At 42.3% G+C, this 23317-nt stretch overlaps 1 protein-coding gene across 1 annotated transcript in view; it reads right to left on the reverse strand.

Moving 5' to 3' along the window:
* LOC124555848 (structural maintenance of chromosomes protein 4-like) overlaps positions 1–23317 on the reverse strand; it is a 68008-nt gene that overhangs the window by 21233 nt on the left and 23458 nt on the right. Inside the window, exons 4-8 of the mRNA XM_047129914.1 lie at positions 18281–18502; positions 15757–15878; positions 3053–3293; positions 2781–2950; positions 238–425 (exon numbers count right to left, since the gene is read on the reverse strand). Coding sequence (XP_046985870.1) covers positions 238–425; positions 2781–2950; positions 3053–3293; positions 15757–15878; positions 18281–18502 — 943 coding nt within the window. The remainder of the gene's footprint in view (positions 1–237; positions 426–2780; positions 2951–3052; positions 3294–15756; positions 15879–18280; positions 18503–23317) is intronic.

A 23317-nucleotide genomic window follows, 5' to 3' on the forward strand; every position in this document is an offset into this window, starting at 1 on the left:
TTGTCTGAAGATCAGTGTATGTTAGCTTATAGTGGATTCTGGAAATTTTGTGCATCTAAACTTCACTGTGAAAAAGGAAGCACTTCATGTGAATATGTGTTGCAGGTTTGGAATGGCAGTGCTGTTTAGTCCCACCTGTGGCACCCACTTACATAACTACACTCGATGTTCAAAATTTCTACAAAATTAGTCATATTAAACATGGGAGACAGTTGATAATAATTCTGAATTAATCACCTGTAGCTTCAATGATGTGTCCTTGTAAAGTAACTACTCTGTTACGATTTCCTCCAGAAAAAGCAACTCTTGTTGCTTGTGCTACATCATTTGCAACAAGTGTGTTACGTAGAGCAAAGTAAAATGCCACACGAACTCTCTCATCTGCTAATTTGATTAAGTCAATTAACCGTGGTGCATTCTCAGGCCTGAAAAATATTGATTTTTTTTTCTTTTATGTACACTTGAAAAGTAAGCAAATTTGACAATTACATCCAGGTAAAATGGCAAAGGAATACCACAATATATTTTTAATTGACTTTGTTGTCATTGCCCTACTAACAACATCAAGTAATAAATATTATAGCGCAGTCATTACTATGGGTAAGTTTCCTTCCCATTCATAACATTATCCCTCGAGCAGGGGCACCATTTTTCGTAATACAAGTGGGTGTGTGGAGCACTTTGTACACATGTATAGAATAGCTGTCTTTATGTTACCAAGGTAAACATGTATTATCAAAATTACAGTTTAATCTTAATTTAATTAAATAAATAAATAACAAGAAAAGAAACTTACATAATATGAGCTAAACCACTGTTATATTAAACAATACTGTAATAAAGTTTTACTGTAACACACTGTTGCCAAGGACAGGTGTTACAGAGACAGTAATGGGCCACTCAAAGCATTAAACAGTGCAGTTGTATCAAATCTCAGCCAGCCACTTATTTGATTACTAATTATCTCTTAGACAACTGCTTCGGTGTGGGATTATGTTGGTAGGTGGGGTCATTTTTTTTGCACAGATCATAAATTTTTTCTCGCCTAGATTACTTTTATTTTATATTACTGCTGCTTGCTTGGACACATGACAACAAAATTTATTGCTGTGCTACCCAAAGGAGTAATTAAGGAATAGGTATGGGTTTGCAGCTGTGAAACAAAAATGGAACCGCGCAAAATCATTTTAATGTTGGTTGGCGCACTTTATATGCAGGCATGCCGACTTGGGGGGGTTAAGGACAATTTTTAGAAAGTAGTCACTAGACTGTAAAATCAGTGTGTCAAATGATTTACACACTGCTGCCAGTGATCCAATCAATACTGACTATAAAAATAAATATGACGTAAATTAGCAATGATCACATTGGCTTGTTACAAGTCATGGTGACTAAATTGTCAGAGTCACAAGCAGCTACGAAGCTTTACATCATCTCATGAATAACTCTATGTCATGGGTATTAGTAAATGAATCAAAAAATGTCCTGTGTGTGATTGGAGGAGAGGGAGATTAGTGTTTAACGTCGCTTTGACAATGAGATCGTTAGAGATGGAGCACAAGCTCAAATTAGGGAAGGATGAAAAAGGAAAGTGGCCATGCCCTTTTGAAGGAACCTTCCCAGAATTTGCCTTAAGAGATTTAGGGAAATTATGGGAAACCTAAATCAGGATGGCTATATGTGGGGTTTGAACCAGTGAAACCCTGCACTACCCTGCCAAGTGTGAGAGATTGGATCTATGAAGGTACCTTCATAACCAGTTGACATTATATAACAAATGCATGTTTAAATTGTGAAACCACACTACTGAATCTTTTGAAGCATCAAGTATTAATATGTTTAAATAAACTTTTAATTTATTTGCACTATGTTGATAGCAAATATGTTGTATGATATCTTCAATACCATTATAGATGTTGTGGTGTTACCGCCAGACACCATACTTGCTAGGTGGTAGCCTTTAAATCGGCCCCGGTCCATTAGTATACGTTGGACCCGCATGTCGCCATTATCAGTGATTGCAGACCGAGCACCGCCACACGGCGGGTCTAGTCTAGAGAGACTCCCTAGCACTCAACCCAGTTGTACAGCTGACTTTGCTAGCGAAGGTTCACTGTCTACATACACACTCATTTGCAGAGATGACAGTTTAGCATAGCCTTCACCTACATCACTTGCTCCGACCTAGCAAGGCACCATATTCAGTTACTATAATTACTATCTTCAAGAATGTATTCTGAACAGATAATATTGTGAATCATGTACCATCAAGAGCAACGTTCATCATTAATGGATTAAAGCTAAGTATCAAACTAATTACGTCCGCTTTCTGAATTCTCATTCCTTGTCATGTTCCAGACCTGACGTCAGTATAGTTCTTCCCTCCTTACGCCAGCCTGCATGAGCTAAAACGTGTGCATTTCGGCCTCCACTTGTAACATGGTGTTGGGTCTTCTGCTAACACAAAAGATGTTATTCAGCATATTATAACTGCCCTGGCAATTACAGTGGTGGTGTTAATTTGGTACAATAAATTATGCATATTTGCCACAGGTTTACAGTAACTGGCTCTTCAGCCTCCCCATCTCTACATCTTCCTTCCCAGCTCTTCTTTAGTCAAACTATTAATTTCTTATTGACAAACTGACAAAAAAACAAAACCATATATTCACTAAAGTGCATGGCACTTATTAATTCTAATTCTTAAAACCGACTGGCTGGCATTAACTAAAGAAGGGAATACAAACGTTTCTGGCCGATTGTAACAGGGTGAATGATACTTTTGTTGGTATTCAAGAACAATGAATGATGCCTGGCCGATGTTTGACTGACGCAACAGCTCAATGCTTTCCTGTGCTGTTTTCACTGTATCAACTACCATGTGGTTTAAAAATCCACAGGCTGTTGAAACTGGCACATCGTACATCTCGTCTATGGCACCAAGGTCTCCCTGCAATGTTTCACATGAAAAAGTTGAGATAGCTTTAAGAATTACACACATCAATTGGGAAAAAGTCGATGAAAATTGCATCTTTCCTGTACAATGACTTACCAATCTTCCAAAGAAACCTGGTAACTTATTCTCCAACTTGCAGTTCGTCAAATATTCGACAACTTTATTACTTGAAACTGATTTTGTCATTGTTTGATGAGCTTCATGTAATTTCATTTGAATAACATGCAGTTGTTTTGAACATATTTCCTCTTCATGTGCCAGTTGTTTCTTTTCATCTTTCGCCAGCATTAAATCCTTTTCCACAACAGGGAGTCTTTCCAGCATTTGTTGTTTTTCCCTAGAAGAATGAAGTTTTGTCATTGACTCCTAAGAAAACTGATCAAGTTAATGAAATGGCTGACGGCCCCTACATATTATTGAAAGGTTTGTGTGTCATTTTCTTGTTATAAACTTCACAAATATTACTGTGTTATAGCGACTGCAAGGTGACAGAAGTAGAATGCTGTTTAGATCAATTAACAATCATTCACTACTGTGAGTAACACCTGACACTTTGAGTTTTCAACATCACAAATTTTGACACCATGGGTAATTTGACAATTCAGAAGAATTCACATTCACTCAGTTTGTATCTGCAACTCATAAGACACATCAAATCACTAACTACTTAGTAAATTTTTAAGAATAAAGGAGACAACTCAGCATAGAGGTAATGCATGGTTGACAGGCTCACAAAAAAGAATGAAAACTTTGCTAACTTTCAGCAAAGGTATATGCACGAGGGAGAGGCAGCAGGAGCACAAGATAGGAATGTGACACATGGGCACTAGAGCCTGTGAGTTTGTGTGGCACTTCACCATCATTGCCCCCTTTCACTGTCCTGTACCCTACCGGATCATCCCTTCTCATCATTGGGTGTCTCATGAACTCGCAAGCTCTTGTGTGTCACATCCCTCTTCAATGAACCTGCAGCCACTTCCTCGTGCAGTCCTATCCCCTACATCTTCTGCCTCTCACCTAGACATAAACTCTCACCCTAGTGTACCTGCCAAACTGCAATGCTGGCATTAAGCTTTTTAGGCTGCCTAATGTAAGATTCAGAGGGCCATAGACATGGGTTCCCAGGTAGATGCTGTGTTTCTTGACTTCCGCAAGGCATTTGATACAGTTCCCCACAGTTGTTTAATGAACAAAGTAAGAGCATATGAACTATCACACCAATTGTGTGATTGGATTGAAGAGTTCCTAGATAACGGAACGCAGCATGTCATTCTCAATGGAGAGAAGTCTTCCGAACTGATTTCAGGTGTGCCGCAGGGGAGTGTTGTAGGACCATTGCTATTCACATTATACATAAATGACCTTGCGGATAACGTCGGAAATTCACTGGGGCTTTTAGTGGATGATGCTGTAGTACATCGACATGTTGTAACAATGGAAAATTGTACTGAAATGCAGGAGCATCTGCAACGAATTGACGCATGGTGCAGGGAATGGCAATTGAATCTCAATGTAGACAAGTGTAATGTGCTGCAAATACACTGAAAGATCCCTTATCATTTAGCTACGATATAGCAGGTCAGCAACTGGAAGCAGTTAATTCCATAAATTATCTGGGAGTAGGCATTAGGAGTGATTTAAAATGAAATGACCATATAAAATAAATCATCAATAAAGCAGATGCCAGACAGATTCATTGGAAGAATCCTAAGGAAATTCAGTCCAAAAACAAAGGAAGTAGGCTACAGTACACTTGTTCGCCCACTGCTTGAATACTGCTCACCTGTGTTGGATCCGTACCAGATAGGGTTGATAGAAGAGATAGGGAAGATCCAACGGAGAGCAGCGCGTTTCGTTACAGGATCATTAAGTAATCATGAAAGCTTTACAGAAATGATAGATAAACTCCAGTGTAAGACTCTGCAAGAGAGACGGTATGGGCCTTTGTTGAAGTTTCGAGAACATACCTTCATCAAACTGTAGATTAAAACTGAAGAAACTGCAAAAAAGTGGCAATTTAAGGAAATGGGACCTGGATAAACTGACTAAACCAGAGGTTATACAGAGTTTCAGGGAGACTGTAAGGGAACATATGGCAGGAATTGGGGAAAAAAATACAGTAGAAGAAGAATGGGTAGCTTTGAGGGATGAAGTAGTGAAGGCAGCAGAGGATCAAGTAGGTAAAAAGACGAGGGCTAGTACAAATCCTTGGGTAACAGAAGAAACACTGAATTTAATTGATGAAAGGAGAAAGTACAAACATGTGGTAAATGAAGCAGGAAAAAAGGAATATAAACGTCTCAAAAATGAGATCGACAGGAAGTGCAAAATGGGTAAGCAGGGATGGCTGGAGGATAAATGTAAGGATATAGAGGCTTATTTCCCTAGGGGTAAGATAGATACTGCCTACAGGAAAATTAAAGAGACCTTTGGAGGTAAGAGAACCACTTGTATGAATACCAAGAGCTCAGATGGAAACCCAGTTCGAAGCAAAGAAGGGAAAGCAGAAAGGTGGAAGAAGCATACAGAGGGTCTATACAACGCGATGTACTTGAGGACAATATTATGGAAATGGAAGAGGATGTACATGAAGATGAAATGGGAGATACGATACTGCATGAAGAGTTTGACAGAGCACTGAAAGACCTGAGTCGAAACAAGGACCCGGGAGTAGACAACATTCCATTACAACTACTGACGGCCTTGGGAGAGCCAGTCCTGACAAAACTCTACCATCTGGTGAGCAAGTTGTATGAGACAGGTGAAATATCCTCAGACTTCAAGAAGAATATAATAATTCCAATCCCAAAGAAAGCAGGTGTTGACAGATGTGAAAATTACTGAACTATCAGTTTAATATGTCACGGCTGCAAAATACTAACGCGAATTCTTTACAGACGAATGGAAAAACTAGTAGAAGCCGACCTTAGGGAAGATACCCTACGGCGTATCTTCAAAGTTAGATTAAGGAAATGCAAACCTACATTTCTAGCATTTGTAGACTTAGAGAAAGCTTTTGACAATGTTGAGTGGAATACTCTCTTTCAAATTCTGAAGGTGGCAGGGGTAAAATATAGGGAGCAAAAGGCTATTTACAATTTGTATATAAACCAAATGGCAGTTATAAGAGTTGAGGGGCATGAAAGGGAAGCAGTGGTTAGGAAGGGAGTGAGACAGGGTTGTAGCCTCCCCCCGATGTTATTCAATCTGTATATTGAGCAAGCAGTGAAGGACACAAAAGAAAAATTCGGAGTAGGTATTAAAATCCATGGAGAAGAATTAAAAATGTTGAGGTTCACCGATGACATTGTAATTCTGTCAGAGACAGCAAAGGACTTGGAAGAGCAGTTGAACGGAATGGAAAGTGTCTTGAAGGGAGGATATAAGATGAACATCAACAAAAGCAAAACGAGGATAAGGGAATGTAGTCGAATTAAGTCGGGTGATGTTGAGGGTATTAGATTAGGAAATGAGACAATTAAAGTAGTAAAGGAGTTTTGCTATTTGGGGAGCAAAATAACTGATGATGGTCGACGTAGAGAGGATATAAAATGTAGACTGGTAATGGGAAGGAAAGCGTTTCTGAAGAAGAGAAATTTGCTAACATCGAGTATAGACTGAAGTGTCAGGAAGTCGTTTCTGAAAGTATTTGTATGGAGTGTAGCCATGTATGGAAGTGACACATGGATGATAAATAGTTCAGACAAGAAGAGAATAGAAGCTTTCGAAATGTGGTGCTACAGAAGAGTGCTGAAAATTAGATGGGTAGATCACATAACTAATGAGGAGGTACTGAATAGGATTGGGGAGAAGAGAAGTTTGTGGCACAACCTGACTAGAAGAAGGGATCGGTTAGTAGGACATGTTCTGAGGCATCAAGGGACCACCAATTTAGTATTGGAGGGCAGCGTGGAGGGTAAAAGTCGTAGAGGGAGAACAAGAGATGAATACACCAAGCAGATTCAGAAGGATGTAGGTTGCAGTAGGTACTGGGAGATGAAGAAGCTTGCACAGGATAGAGTAGCATGGAGAGCTGCATCAAACCAGTCCCAGGACTGAAGACCACAACAACAACAACCACAACCTTCATCAAGGAGCAGTATATTGCTCCCTCCTACACCACCTACATATATCTCCCGAAGATACCATGAGGATAAAATCAGAGAGATTAGAGCTCACACAGAAGCATACCAACAATCTTTCTTTCCACGAACAATACGAGACTGGAATAGAAGGGAGAACTGATAGATAAACTCAAGGTACTCTCTGCCACACACAGTCAGGTGGCTTGCAAAGTATGGTCACCACTACGAGTGGGGAGGGAGGGGGTGCTCGGCAGCAGGGGTAAGTGGAAGGGATGGTGGGGAGTAGTGAATGGACAGGGGAGTAGTGGGGGCAGGGGGGCAGCATGCACACACCTGGATTTATACTTTAGTTCATTAAACATTTTGTCCAAAATCTAGCAAATTTTTCATTTTTTTGTGTGTCTGCTTATTAACAAATGTCTCCACTATTCAGTGAGTTGTCCTCAGTCCTCATTTATCATATGTGTTAGCCTTGACTTATTTTTTTATAGCTCAGGCAATTAACTACAGCTACTGTGCATCACTGTAGGAGGTACTTTCCACCATTTGCATGTGCTTTCTGTGCATCACTTTTTTTTCATTTCTGCAAGCTCCCAGTAGGTTTCAGACTCTATTGTAGAAAGCTGTTTATCACTATTTTAGCATGGCTTCAAGAAATATGGTAATTTCAGCTTGTTTTAGTCGTATCTCCACAATATACTGTAACATGCTTATATACGAGGGTTGGAACTTAAATAATGTCAACTATTTATTCACAACTGATACAAAGGAGTTACATGTTTTCCCTGTTACTGTCCTTCAAAGTAGTCGCCAGTGTTGTGTAGAACCCGTTGCCAGCAATGCAGAAGGTGTAGCATACCATTAGCAGAGCCTGTTCTGGTGATGGTGCAAATGGAGCGGTCTACTGCCTGTCGAATATCTGGAACAGTTCTGAAGCAAATGCCACGAAGTGGTTCCTTCATCTTCGAGATCAAATCAAAGTCACAAGGATGTAAGTCTGGGTGTATGATGAATGGCACAGTACATGGACCAGAGTAGCCAAGCTTGTGCTGTATGGGCCCCTCACATTGTTGTGCAAAATGATGGGTGGGTTGCGCAGAAAGTGTTGCCACTTCTTTCACAAAGCTGGTCACAGGTGATGCTCCAAAAATGAACAGTAATACTGTTCACTGACAGTCTGCTGTGAAGGAATGTAATGCGTTAGGATAACACCATCACAGTCATACATGAGAATCACCATAACTTTCACCATACTAGGACTCTGATGCACTTTCTACTTTCGCGGTGACCCATAATGACGCCATTTGTTGGATTGGCATTTCAGTTTTGGCTCATACGATGTGGCTCATGTCTCATCCAGTGTTATGATTTCGCATAAGAAAGCCTTTCCTTCACACTCAGACCTCCAAGGGCATCTGAGCAGCACCGCAACGCATCCATTTCTGCATTTCCATGAAATCATGCGGAACCCATTAGGATACTATTTTTTGTATGCCCAGGTGTTCCTTCAGGTCGTGAGACACAGTTTTATGCTAATCCGGTTTTGTGGGGAAGCTCACGAATCATATGGCATTGATCACTGTCCACTTATGCACTAACAGCATGCACTACTACTTCAGAAACGCAAGGACAACCTGCCTGATGCATGTCTGCCACAGTTTGCCAACCTTTTTTGAAGGTTTTTACCCAATGTGCCACTGTTCTGTATGGCAATACTGATTCCCCACATGCCTCTTGAAGACCTTTATGACACTGTCATGCTGTATGACCTCTGGCACATTCAATCTTGATCCAGCTCTGTTGTTCCTGTTTCGCAAATGTAGTGCCACCATTACGTTAGACTGCTCACTCACAAGTGACTGTGTTTCCCTTGATTGTGCACTCGCCAGTGATGTGGGACATGTGAGTCCATTTGCTCGTAGGTAAGGTAGGTCAACAATGTGTGGTATCAGCAACAATAGTAGAGTCCATTGCATAGTGTTTGCAAAGCAGTGTTGTCACTATTTAAGTTCCAACATATGTACTATTTATCATTAAGTGATAGTTTATGTCATAAAAAAAAATACAGCAATATATTGTCTTTGAAACAGAGCTGGTTCTACATTAGGCAATGACCTATACTTTCTCATTCTGATAAGAGAATGCAAAAGGAAGATGAGAGTCCAGAAAAAAAATGAGGAATGTGATGGCACAGATGATGCATTTCCAATGAGGGAATACTCCAGAACAACAAAGCCTATGTCATCGCCAACAGAAAGGATGTTCCATGACATGCATCTACCTAAGATGACAGATAAAACCAGAAAGTCATTTCATTGGTGGGTTGTATGGACATAAGGGTTTCACATTTGTGTAGATGCAAAATTTGTCTCTTTTGCAGGAAAATGGAACTGTTTTTTACAGTTACATAAAAAATAACAGAATAGACCATTATACAGGGACTTCAAAAAGTAAGTTATGCTTGTCATTGTGTGCTAAGGCCATTGCAGGATAAGAGTAGCTCATTATTAGAGGACAGTATGTGTTGAGGGTTTTTTACACACACACACACACACACACACACACACACACACACACACACACACACACACACACACTTCTGCTGTGGTTTGGATAACAAATGCATTGCACTGTGGGAGTGAAATGGTGTGTCAACTGGGAATATACTCAATTTCAAGTATACAGGATGGTATGATTCTTGTGTGAGAACCATCTGAATTGCACACAGATTCACCATGAAACTTTGGCAGTTTGTGGACCACAAGCAATGTTGCATCCAGCCAATGTGAAATGTTGCCAACAATTAAACCAAGGTGGCACAGACGTGGGTGATGCCATTAAATAAGGAAGGCCACCAACATTGACACTGACCATGGATGGGAAAGTTCAGGCAATCTAAGATTTCCTGATAAAGATGTTCGCACATTGGTTCTTGAATGACTATGACCAACTATTGGATTTTTATCATTAAGGAACTGAACAATTGGTAGGATGTTCTGACAGTTATTTGCAGAGACTTGGTGAAAATGTTGAAAACTAGTGTCATATCTCTGTGTCACATTTGAGTGTAGTGGAGCATTCAATTAAAGTGACTTGACCTGCCACAATAATGTGTATCTTACTTTTTGAAGTCCCCTAATATGAAAGATATAATAAAATGAAATTTTGTGGTAATTACATAAATACAGTGGATGGACAAAAATATGGGAACACCAGAAGAAATACATGCTTGAACGTAAATGCAAATGCTAATGAAGCCTGGAGCCTGCACTATTGTATTTGACAATGAACGGCACCTGTGGAATGTCCTCAATACGCTGTAAGCATCAGGTGTTGTCAAAACAATGTTCTGGGTAGTTTCAAGTCTTATGTCAGAGCTAAGGGAATTCAAACATAGGTGAATTGTTGATGCTCATATTGTGGGTGCTTTCTGTAACCAAGGTAGCCAAAGTGTATGGTGTTTCAAGGAGTACCGAATTGAAGATTTATCAGCACACAGGGAAAGTGGGAGATCATCATCCTCTAAGTCTCAATGTGTGAATGATCATGACACATGGTCACTGAAGAGAACTGTGATGAAAAATAAAGGGATGACAGCTGCAGAAGTCACTGCAGAACTGAATGTGCCACTTGTTAATACTTTCAGCACCAAAACAACACAAAAGCAGCTCCATAATTATGGAACTGCAGTGTGAACTACAGTTCCAAGACTACTCATCAATGATTCAAGTGCCCATATGAGGAAAACATGGTGCCAAAGCCACAAAACCTGGACTATGGACCAATGCAAGAATGTTATTTGGTTGGATGGTCTTGTTTCACACGGTTTCCATTTTCTGGCTGAGTTTACATCCCTAGAATGAAACATGGTGGGGGTTCAGTGATGACTTTGGGAGCCATATCATCGTACTTGATGGGTCCCATGCAAATACACTTTGTACTTGGTAGAGGTTTCATAGAACACCTTCACAAAAATTATTTTTCGGACTCTAACAGCTTGTGGAAAAAAACAAACACCTATGTCTTACCATGCAAGTTCTGATATCCCTTATTTTATTACGTTGATCATTTCTCCCAATGTAGCTTGGTGTCAACAAAATATTTTCACATTCGGAGGAGAAAGTTGGTGACTGAAATTTTGTGAGAAGATTCTACCACAGTGAAAAATGCATTTGTTGTAATGATGTCCACCCCAAATCCTGTATCATGTCAGAGACACACTCTCCAATATTTCTCTATATACGAGACTTGCTGCTCTTCTTTGAACTTTCTTCATGTACTCCATTAATCCTATCTGGTAAGAATCCCACACCAGGTAGCAGTATTCCAAAAGAGGACAGGCAAGCATAGTGTAGACAGTCTCTTTAGTAGATCTAGTGCATGTTCTAAGTGTTCTGCCAATAAAACACAGTCTTTGGTTCGCTTTGCCCACAATATTTTCTAGGTGGTCTTCCAATTTAAGTTGTTCCTAATTGTAATTCCTAGGTATGTAGTTGAATTTGTGGCTTTTAGATTTGACTGATTTATTGTGTAATCAAAGTTTAATGGATTCCTTTCAGTGCTCATGTGGATGACCTCACACTTTTCATTATTTATGGTCAACTGCCAATCTTCACACCATACAGATTTTTTTCAACATTTTGTTGCAATGTTCCTTGATCTTCTGATGGCTTTACTAGATGATAAACAACAGCATCATCTGTAAACAATCTAAGACGGCTCCTCAGATTTTCACCTGATTCATTTGTGTAGATAAGGAATGGCAGATGGCCTGGGGACTGCCAGAAATCACTTCTGTTTTATTCAATGACTTTCCAACGGGTAATACAAACTGTGACCTCTCTGACAGGTAACCACTAATGCAGTCACGTAACTGAGATGATATTCCATAAGTATGCAATTTGACTGCAAGCTGTTTGTGAGGTACAGTGTTGAAAGCCTCCTGGAAATCTAGCAATATGGAATCAATTTGAAATCCCTTGTCAACAGCACTCAACACTTTGTGTAAATAAAGAGGTAGTTGTCTTTCATGAGAATGATGTTTTCTAAATCCGTGTCAACTGTGTGTCAATAGACCATTCTCTTTGAGGTAATTCATAATGTTTGAACTCAATGTATGTTCCAAAATCCTACTGCATATTGATGTTAATGATATGAATCTGTAATTATGTGGCCATTTTGCTGGTTTGGGTCCATCCTGTATCACAATTTCTGATCCCCAATGGTGATGCAGTGTTCCAAGATGACAGGGCCTCTATTCACACAGCTCACATCATCCAGGCTTAGTTTTATGAGCCTGAGAATGAACTGTCACATCTTCCCTGGCCACCTCAGTAACCAGGTTTCAATATTATTGAGCATATGTGGTCTACTTTGTGGGGAGGATGGATGATTGCCAATCTATAAATAAAATCCACCAAAGGTATCCTTGAAAATAAGTAATTACTAGGATAAGTAATATATTTGGATCCTGTTGTAGCAACACAGTAGGTGTGATGTACATGTACAGATAAACAAGTGATTAAAATTTCAGAAAAAATGGGCGATTTATTCAACAGAAAGAGATTCACAAACTGAGCAGTTGGCCCTTATGCAAGCAGCTATTCAGCTCAGGATTGATCGATAGAGTTGTTTGGTGTCATCCTAAGGGATATCATGCCAAATTCTGTCCATTTGGTGTGTTACTGTAGATCGTCAAAATCACGAGATCATTGGAGGGCCCCGTCCATAATGCTCCAAATGTTCTCAATTGCGTAGGATCCATTGTTCTTGCTGGCCAAAGTAGGGTTTGACAAGCATGAAGATAAGTAGTGAAAACTCTTGCCATGTGTAGGTGGACATTATCTTGCTGAACTGTAGGCCCAGGTTTGCCATGAAGGGCAGCAAAACAGGTCATAGAATATCATCAGTGCAGTTCTGTGCTGTAAGAGTGCTGCAGATGACAATCAAAGGGGTCCTGCTATGATAAGAAGTGGCATCTCAGATCATCACTCCTAGTTGTTGGACTATATGGTGGGTCACAGTCCTGTTTGCATCCTGCTGCAACCCAGCACATCTTCAGATACATATTTGCTGGTTGTCAGGGCTCAGTTCAAAGTGGGACTCATCACTGAAGACAATTCTACTCTAACCAATGAGATTACAGGCCAAAGATGTTTCTGGATCTGTCCCCAGTAATGCCCATCTGTGCATTGGGAGAGTTTCTATTGTTTTTCTTTGTACTCACTAAATACTACCTTGGCCAGTAAGATTGCCAGATCTCTCCACAGTTGAGAACATTTGAAGCATTATAGGTAGGGTCCCCCAACCATCTTGGGACTTTGACAATCTAACATGCCAATTGGACAGAATTTGGCACAATATCCCACATGATGACATCCAACAACTGTGTCAATCAATGTCAACCAGAGTAACTGCTCGCACAAGGGCCAGTGGAGGAACAATACATTACTGACCTGCTCAACTTGTAAAGCAATTTCTCTCAAATAAACCATCCAATTTTTCTGAAATTTTAATTATTTGTTTGTTTGTTGTGTACATGTACATCACATCCACATAGATGGGCATAGCTTTGCTTTATCTATATAAAACAATTTTTTTTAGTTCATCTGATGACATGAGATTCTCCTCATGTTGCATAGAGAATCTGGCATTCTGTGTTGTGCTGGGTGATACAACAGAGATGTTTCTGTGTTCTATCACTGGTGTCTCAATGTGAACCAGTTAAGGTGCTTCCACTGATGCAGGTTGTTTCTGTGGAATATCATGAGTCACACTGCATATCATATTAAATATCATATAGTTCCAGTCGGAACTATGCCTTACTGGAATCTATCGCAGTAAGAGTTCCAAAATGGAGAGACTGCTGGAGTCTCACAAATGCTAGCTACAATAAGTTTGAGTAGCTACATGTCAGACTGACTGCCTGGTGTGTACTGTTATAACCAGGAGCTCTCTCAATGGGCACCACCCAGCCATGGCAATAGCCACCTGGCACTATGAGTGTTGCCCAAAGTACCAGTGCCCCAATGGGAATGACCACCTATTCCTTGATATAAATGCACATTGAAGTTCAGATGCCAGCAATACAATCCCAGCTTTTTTAGGTAGACTGAAGTTGTGGAGGCTCATGATAGTTCCTTCCAATGAACTGGCTACCCAATTAGGTTCTGAGTCTAATAGGTGGTTCACCCAGAACTGGATGTCAGGGTTGAAGCACCCTGCCAGGTACCTATGTGCCACAGCATCTGGCCTTTTCTGCACAATTCATACTTCAGAGAAATTTGGAGAAGAATGGATTTTAAATAAGGGTAGGGACTAGAACAAGTTAAGAAAGGTAGGAAGTAACATAAGGCCTCAAAAAGGAAAAGCCAAAACAAGACCAAGGTGAGATCTAGATTATCATCAAGAGAGCAGGCAAAGATAGAGTGAGGGAATAGAATAAGAAGAGACAGTAATTGCAGCACAGAAAAAAGTTGTACTATGTTGGTTCAGTGCCTTGTGGTCAACACACATGTAAGAACAAAACAGTCACTGCCCTAGGTGGGGTTTACAGAAGAACCACTACTATGGGAGACTGCTCCTTTTCCCATTTAAAATTCAGGTTCTGTTTTGCTACAGTTGCATGCTGCTTATTTTCAAATTTTCAAATGGTACCAGTTATCTATTTATCTACTTATTTATCCATGTATGTATATCTACATACATACATAATAAACCACTATGAAGGGAATGGCTGGGGATACTCAAGCATACTATGACATGTTAGAGGTTCTTCCTATTCCAGTCAAATACAGAGCATGGGAAGAAGGATTGAGTAATTGTATGTGCATGCTGTAATTAACTTAATATTGCCTTCACTATCAATAAAGGAGTGATACACAGAAGGATGATGAATAAATATAGTTCTTGACACTTCACGAGTTTTTGCAGTATAAATGGTGTCTATCTTAGAGAAATGGAATGAAGGAAAAACAAGTGTCTATATGCCTCCATACAAGCTCTAATGTCTCTTATCTTTTCTTTGTGGTACTTATGTGAGATGGATGTGGGTGCCAGTAAGATCATTCTATAGCCTGTCACAAATGCAGGTTCTCTATAAATTCTTAATAGTTTTTCATGAACAGAATTGTTTCTTCCATCCAGGAATTCCCATAACACTTGCGCAGTGATCAAAACAACCAGTAGAAAATCTAGCAGCATGTCTGTGAAGTGGTTCAATATCTGTCTTTCATCCAACCTGACGATGATCTCTAACATTCAAGTAGTAGTACCTCTTGTACTGTAAGAACTAGGACTTCTTTAAAAAGGGCATTACCACTCACAATACCACTGTCAAGAAGCATTCCATGAATTAAAAGAAGCAAGTAGTTTACAGAATATTTTGGTGAGATTGTTTAATTTTATTCCAGCAGGACCCACTGTATTGTTTTATTTCTGAGGGAAGGAAGTTGAAGAGTTCTGGAGTAAAATATAGAGTTTCACTCTGAACATTACATGTGGGTATAAATTCTACATAAAGATTGTATTACCTATTTTAAAGTGTTTGTGTACATCACAATCAGAAAGAACTTTGATAACTTATCAAAATTAGACATGTGGCCTTAATTCTGAACTGTCATGATCATCAATCTTATTTTTTTTTAGATTGCACTTAGAATGTACAAAATACCATAATACTCCTGTGAAAACGGTTATCTAGTTGAATATACTTACTCCTTTGTTTTTAAGAGACGTTCAGTCATTTTCTCGAGATTCTGAATCAAAAGCTTTAACTTCTCTTTCTCTGTACTTTCAGGAAGAACATATACTTCTAACTCAGATTTTGCTACTTCATACTGAAAAGAGAAAAACAGAATAAAGAGAGACTGTGCCAAAGCAGAAAACAAAAATTTTAGTATTTGAGTTACTAAATGAATAATTTTGCTTCCAAAGATGGCTTTTCTATTTTGCTGGTGTTGCAATACTTCAAGAGTGTGTGTGTGTGTGTGTGTGTGTGTGTGTGTGTGTGTGTGTGTGTGCCGTGACTGTCAGGGGTACTTTGCACAGTACCACATGTTAGGGATTCTTCTCATTCCAGACACATATGATGACTGTGTGTGCTGTAATTGATATAATTTTGTCTTCATGATTCCCCATTGGGATCACAGGGTATTAGATGGTTGCAATCATTGGACATGCTATGACGCAACTGTAAAATTAATAATGTTTCAAAATGTTCACTTGCTATAATTTCATACTAGTTTCTTAATATTTTTGCATATGTTTATTTTGTATATCATTTTTCTGCCTTACAGGCATCACAGTTTTACGTAGTTTTGACGTAATCTAAATACAAACATCAAGAAAAGTTTTGCATCACCTCGGTTCAGAGAGTTCCACCACCTGTACAGATAATTGGAATAGAGATCAACATAAACATCATTTCCACCCTTTTTATTGCTCATGAAAACCCCACATTGCATGTTGTACCACCTTCAGAGGTGGTGGTCCAGATTGCTGTACACACCAGTACCTCTAATACCCAGTAGCACGTCCTCTTGCATTGATGCATGCCTGTATTCATCGAGGCATACTATCCGCAAGTTCATCAAAGCACTGTTTGTCCAGGTTGTCCCACTCCTCAGTGGGGATTCAGCGTAGATCCCTTGGAGTGGTTGGTGCGTCACACCATCCATAAACAGCCCTTTTCAATCTATACCAGGCATGTTTGATAGGGTTCATGTCTGGCGAACACACTGCCCACGCTAGTCGAACATCAGTATTTTGAAGGAAGGCATTGACAAGATATCCACAATTGGCGAGCGAATTGTCATCCATGAAGACGAATGCCTCGCCAATATGCTGCCAATATGGTTGCACTATCAGTCAGAGGATGGCATGCACCTATCGTACAGCCATTACAGCACCTTCCATTACCACCAGCGGCATACTTTGCCGCCAAATAATGCCACCCCAAAACAGCAGGGAACCTCCACCTTGCTGCACTCACTGGACAATGTGTCTAAGGTGTTCAGCCTGACCAGGTTGCCTCCAAACACATCTCAGATGATTGTCTGGTTGAAGGACATGTGACACTCATCAGTGAAGAGAACATGATGCCAATCCTGAGCGGTCCATTCAGCATGTTGTTGGGCCCATCTGTACTGCGCTGCATGGTGTTGTCGTTGCAAAGATGGACCTCACCATGCACATCAGGAGTGACGTTGTGCATCATGCAGCCCATTGCGCACAGTTTGAGTCATAACACAGCGTCCTGTGGCTGCACAAAAAGCATTATTCAACATGGTGGCATTGCTGTCAGGGTTCCTCCAAGCCATAATCTGTATGTAACAGTCATCCACTACAGTAGTAGCCCTCAGATGGCCTGAGTGAGGCATGCCATCGATAGTTCCTGTCTCTCTGTTTGTCCTCCATGTATCAACAACATTGCTTTTGTTCACTCTGAGATGCCTGGACACTTCCCTTGTTGAGAGCCATTCCTGGCACAAAGTAACAATGCGGATGCCATCAAACCATGGTATTGACTGTATAGACATGGTTGAACTACAGGCAACATGAGCAATGTACCTCCTTCCTGGCGGAATGACTGGAACTCATTTTCCGTTGGACCTCCTCTGTCTAATAAGCGCTGCTCATGCATGGTTGTTTACATCTTTGGGTGGCTTTAGTGAAATCTCTGAACAGTCAAACAGACTGTGTCTGTAATATAATATCCACAGTCAACGTCTATCTTCAGGAGTTCTGGTCACTGGGGTGATGAGAAAGTTTTTTGGATGTGTTTAAATAAAATTTACTGTTCAGTGGGGAAGATGATGATTTGCAAAAATTTTCAATTGATATAATGAAGATGATGATGTTTGTAATTGTTCTGTAACAGTAGCAATACCACTAACCTGAGAGGAAATTTCAAATCATTCATAGTGATTATTGCAGTCCAAACAAGCCACTTCTAAAGAAAATTCTCAACTAGTATGATTATATAAGTTTTTAAATGATATGCCATTACATATCAGTTCATTTCCTTGCAGTTTCTTGTGTAGCAATATTGGTTTTAAAGTAGAGAAGTTTATCAAAATAATCAGTTTAAAAAACTCAGTTAACTACAACTGCAGATCATTTTGATAGCTTATAGTGTTAATAATTAGTTGAACATTATATATCTGTATGTAGAAATATTAATATATAAAATGACATTGTAAAGAATTATCTAGCAATCAGTATGGACTACAGAAAGTACCTGTGATTTCTTTCCATCAACAACTTCCTGAATTTTAGTGAGCTTGTACTGGAGAGAATCCTTTTCCTCACATAGGTTAGCAATATCGTCCTTAACGTGTTCCAGAGCTTCCTTCAGTTGGGCATCAAGTTGAATACAGTCACTATTAATCTGAATTTCTTCATCCTTAAATTTCATCAACTGCCCTTGATATTTCTCATACAGCTCTTCATAATCTGATAGCTGTTATTTAAGAGTAAACTTATGTTATGAAAGGAATGGACTATTGTAATGATTTCAATTTAGCAATAAACACAGTTTGCAGTTATCTCATAAATAAAGCACAACTGCAATTCAATGGCAATACAGTGACTAACATTTAGTTTCATGCATATCAAAATATGACTAAGAAGGGAAATCATTTTTCTCCTTTAGATACCTTTCTCCCTCTCTAATCCTTTCCTCAATCCCTATTCTAGGTATTTTTTTTTTTTTTTTTTTTTTTTTTTTTTTTTGTGGTTTTCGGGCGCACAACTTCAATGGTCATTAGCGCCCTGACTACTCTAAGAATGCACCGCGAGGCACAAGTTGACAACAACAACTAAAAGGGAAAACACAATAAAAGACAGACTGACAGGCATAGGACTAAAAAACATCATCAAATGTCCTTAGCGAGGTTTGTCAAATTGATAAAACAAAGAACACGAGCAGCTGCTCGTGGGTCATCCGCTAAAATGGCATCTAAAGTATTAGGCAGGTTAAGATCGAGGCGCAGTGTGTTAAGATCTGGACAGGACATTAAAATGTGTCTAACCGTCAGCAAGTGCCCACATGGGCAGAACGGCGCCGGCGCAGCCGTCAGCAGATGGCGATGGCTGAACCGGCAGTGTCCAATTCGTAACCTTGCTAAAACGACCTCCTCCCGCCGAGAAGGGCGTGAGGAGGACGTCCAAGCCACGGGAAGAGGTTTTAAGGCCCGAAGCTTGTTGTCGGTAAGTGCAGCCCAATCGGCATGCCACAGCGACACAACGCGCCGACAAATGACCCTGCTAAAATCGGACGAAGGGACACAACAAGAAGCTGTCCGAGGCTGGAGGACCGCAGCCTTGGCCGCGGCATCTGCAGCTTCGTTCCCAGGGATACCGACATGGCCAGGAACCCACATAAAGCTAACCGGCGTACCGACGTCCACCAGCTGCTGAAGAGAGCGTTGGATCCGGTGTACGAAAGGGTGAACCGGGTACGGATCACTGAGGCTCTGGATGGCGCTCAGGGAATCTGAGCAGATGACATAAGCAGAATGTCGGTGGCGGCAGATGTAAAGAACAGCCTGGTAGAGGGCAAAGAGCTCAGCTGTGAAGACCGAACAATGGCCATGGAGCCGGTATTGGAAACTTTGTGCCCCAACAATAAAGGAACACCCGACCCCGTCATTGGTCTTAGAGCCATCTGTATAAATTAAAGTCATGTCGATGAACTTCGAACGAAGTTCCAAAAAACGGGAGTGGTAGACCGAACCGGGGGTGACCTCTTTTGGGAGCGAGCTGAGGTCGAGGTGAACGCGGACCTGAGCCTGGAGCCAAGGTGGCGTGCGGCTCTCGCCCACTCGAAAGATTGCAGGGAGTGAAAAATGAAGGTGCTGAAGGAGGCGACGAAAGCGAACTCCAGGGGGTAGCAAGGCAGAGACATACAACCCGTATTGAAGGTCAAGAGAGTCGTCAAGAAAGGAACGATAAGACGGATGGTCGGGCATTGACAGTAGCCGACAGGCATACCGACAAAGCAGTATATCGCGCCGGTAGGTGAGTGGCAATTCGCCAGCGTCAGCATGAAGACTCTCTACGGGACTGGTATAAAATGCTCCGATCACAAGTCGTACACCCCGATGTTGTATGGAGTTGAGGCGGCGTAAGATGGATGGCCGTGCAGAGGAGTATACGAAGCTCCCATAATCTAGCTTGGAGCGGACGATCGACCGATATAGACGAAGTAGGACGGTTCGATCCGCTCCCCACGACATACCACTGAGAACACGGAGGACATTTAAAGAACGGGTACAACGGGCGGCCAAATATGACATGTGGAGACCAGCTAAGTTTCCTGTCAAAGGTAAGGCCTAAAAATTTGATTGTCTCCACGATTGGGAGAGCAACGGGACCGAGTCGTAAGGACGGTGGGAGAAACTCTTTGTAGCGCCAGAAGTTAATACAGACCGTCTTCTCGGCAGAAAAACGGAAGCCATTGGCGACACTCCAGGAGTAAAGACGGTCAAGAGAACGCTGAAGACAGCGCTCCAGGACACGTGTACACTGCGCGCTGCAGTAGATGGTAAAATCGTCCACGAAAAGGGAGCCTGATACATCAGCTGGGAGGCAATCCATTATTGGATTGATCGCGATGGCGAAGAGAGCGACGCTCAAAACTGAGCCCTGTGGCACCCCATTCTCCTGGCGAAAGGTGTCGGACAGGACAGATCCCACACGTACCCGAAACTGTCGATCCAGTAAAAAGGAACGAATAAAAAGAGGGAGGCGACCGCGAAGGCCCCATGTATGCATGGTGCGGAGAATGCCCGCCCTCCAACAGGTGTCATAAGCCTTCTCCAAATCAAAGAACACAGCCGCGGTCGGGCGCTTCCGCAAGAAGTTATTCATAATGAAGGTCGACAAGGTAACCAGATGGTCAACAGCAGAGCGGCGCCTACGAAATCCACATTGTACATTGGTAAGTAGGCGTCGAGACTCGAGCAGCCAAACCAATCGAGAGTTAACCATTCGCTCCATCACTTTACAGACACAGCTGGTAAGCGAGATAGGTCGATAACTGGAAGGCAAGTGCTTGTCCTTCCCCGGCTTAGGAATCGGGACAACAATAGACTCGCGCCAGCATGCGGGAACATGTCCCTCAATCCAGATGCGATTGTATGTACGAAGAAGAAAACCTTTACCCGCAGGAGAAAGGTTCTTCAGCATCTGAATATGAATAGAATCAGGCCCTGGAGCGGAGGGCCGTGATCGGCCAAGTGCGGTTTCGAGTTCCCGCACGGTGAATGGGGCATTATAACTTTCACAATTCGAGGAGCGGAAGTCAGGTGGCCTAGCCTCCTCTGCCTGTTTGCGGGGGAGGAAGGCAGGGTGGTAATGAGCGGAGCTCGAAACCTCGGCGAAAAAGCGGCCGAAGGCATTGGAGACAGCCTCAGGGGCCACAAGGACTTCATTCGCGACCTTCAAGCCAGAAACTGGGGAGTGGACCTTAGTGCCAGATAGCCGGCGCAGGCTACCCCAGACAACAGAAGAAGGAGTAAAACTGTTGAAGGTGCTTGTGAAAGCAGCCCAGCTGGCTTTCTTGCTTTCTTTAATAATACGACGACACTGAGCACGTAATCGTTTATAATTGATACAATTCGCCACTGTAGGGTGGCGTTTAAAGGTGCGTAAAGCACGTCGACGAGCACGTAAAGCGTCTCTACATGCTGCGGTTCACCAGGGGACCGGTACGCGACGTGGAGAAGAAGTAGAGTGAGGGATGGAATATTCAGCAGCAGCGAGAATGACTTCCGTGAGGTGTGCGACCTGACGATCGCAGCTTGTGAAGGTGTGATCCTGAAAGATCGCCCTGGAAGAAAAGAGCCCACAGTCTGCCTTGGAGACGGCCCAACTAGAGGAGCACGGAGAGGGAGTACGCTGCAGGAGATGGATAACACACGGGAAGTGGTCGCTCGAATATGTATCAGCAAGTGCATACCACTCAAACCGGCGTGCAAGTTGGGGAGTACATATAGAGAGGTCTAAATGGGAATAGGTGTGAGATGTGTCCGAAAGAAAAGTAGGGGCGCCAGTATTGAGGCAGACAAGATCGAGCTGGTTGAAAAGGTCTGCTAACAAGGAGCCCCTCGGGCAGGATGCTGGAGAGCCCCAAAGGGGATGGTGGGCATTGAAGTCTCCAGTTAACAAAAATGGTGCAGGTAGCTGAGCAATAAGTTGCGTCATGTCTGCCCTGGTAACGGCAGATGACGATGGAGCGTAAACGGTACAAAAGGAAAACGTAAAAGTGGGGAGAGTAATGCGGATGGCAACTGCCTGCATTCCGGTGTGCAACGTGATGGGATCGTAGTAAATATCATCCCGGACCAGCAACATAACCCCTCCATGAGCTGGGATACCTACCACAGGGGGTAGGTCAAAACGCACAGAGGTGTAGTGTGCCAAGGCAATTTGATCGCATGGGCGTAGCTTCGTTTCCTGGAGGGCTACGACGAGCGAACGATGCAAGCGGAGCAGCAACTTCAAGTCCTCTCGGTTGGAGCGAATGCTGCGAATATTCCAGTGAATAAGTGCCATCGTAAGAAAAGGAAGATGATAGAAGTGGTCACCTCGAAGGCCGCTTAGGGCCTGGCTTCAAGCGAGCACTGCCGCCGCTATCAGGAGGCGGACAGTCATCGTCCATGGGGTCTATAGGGTCATCGGCCATCTCGGGAGGATGGCCGGGAGGGGGAGCTTCCTCCGCCGGTGAACGGCCAGATGTTCGGCTACCAGCGGTGCGGCCAGGCGAAACGGATGACGGCCTGGGGCGGCAACCGCTGGGTGGCGCAGGAGAAGAAAGGCACTGCGGCGGAGAAGGAGAACTGTGCTTCCTATGCGCCTTTTTAGAAGGACGTTTGGTGGAAGTACCAGTCGAAGGCTGGGAGGTCGAGGGACGGAGGAAGTCTGCACGGGATGGTTCCTTCTTGAAGGCCCGTGCATCTGACTTCGGGGTCTTCGACTTAGCAGAAACTGAGGAAGTGGCTGGTGTCTGTGGGGTGACGGGAGGAAGAGGAGACGTCGACCGCGCGATCTTAGCACTGGCCGAACGGACGACCGTGGTGCTGAAGGTCAGATCGCATGTCTGGGTTGCTACCTCCCGGGTAGTCCGAGGAGAGGCGAGGACAGTGCTGTATTTCCCCGCTGAGAGCAGCGTGGGCTTCCTACTAGCCAATAGCTTGCGAGCAGCTGAGGTGGACACTTTCTCTTTGACTCGAATTTCCTGGATACAGCGTTCTTCCTTATAGACAGGACAGTC

The sequence above is a fragment of the Schistocerca americana genome, chromosome X, assembly GCF_021461395.2.
Source record: "Schistocerca americana isolate TAMUIC-IGC-003095 chromosome X, iqSchAmer2.1, whole genome shotgun sequence".
In the NCBI taxonomy this organism is placed as follows: domain Eukaryota; kingdom Metazoa; phylum Arthropoda; class Insecta; order Orthoptera; family Acrididae; genus Schistocerca; species Schistocerca americana.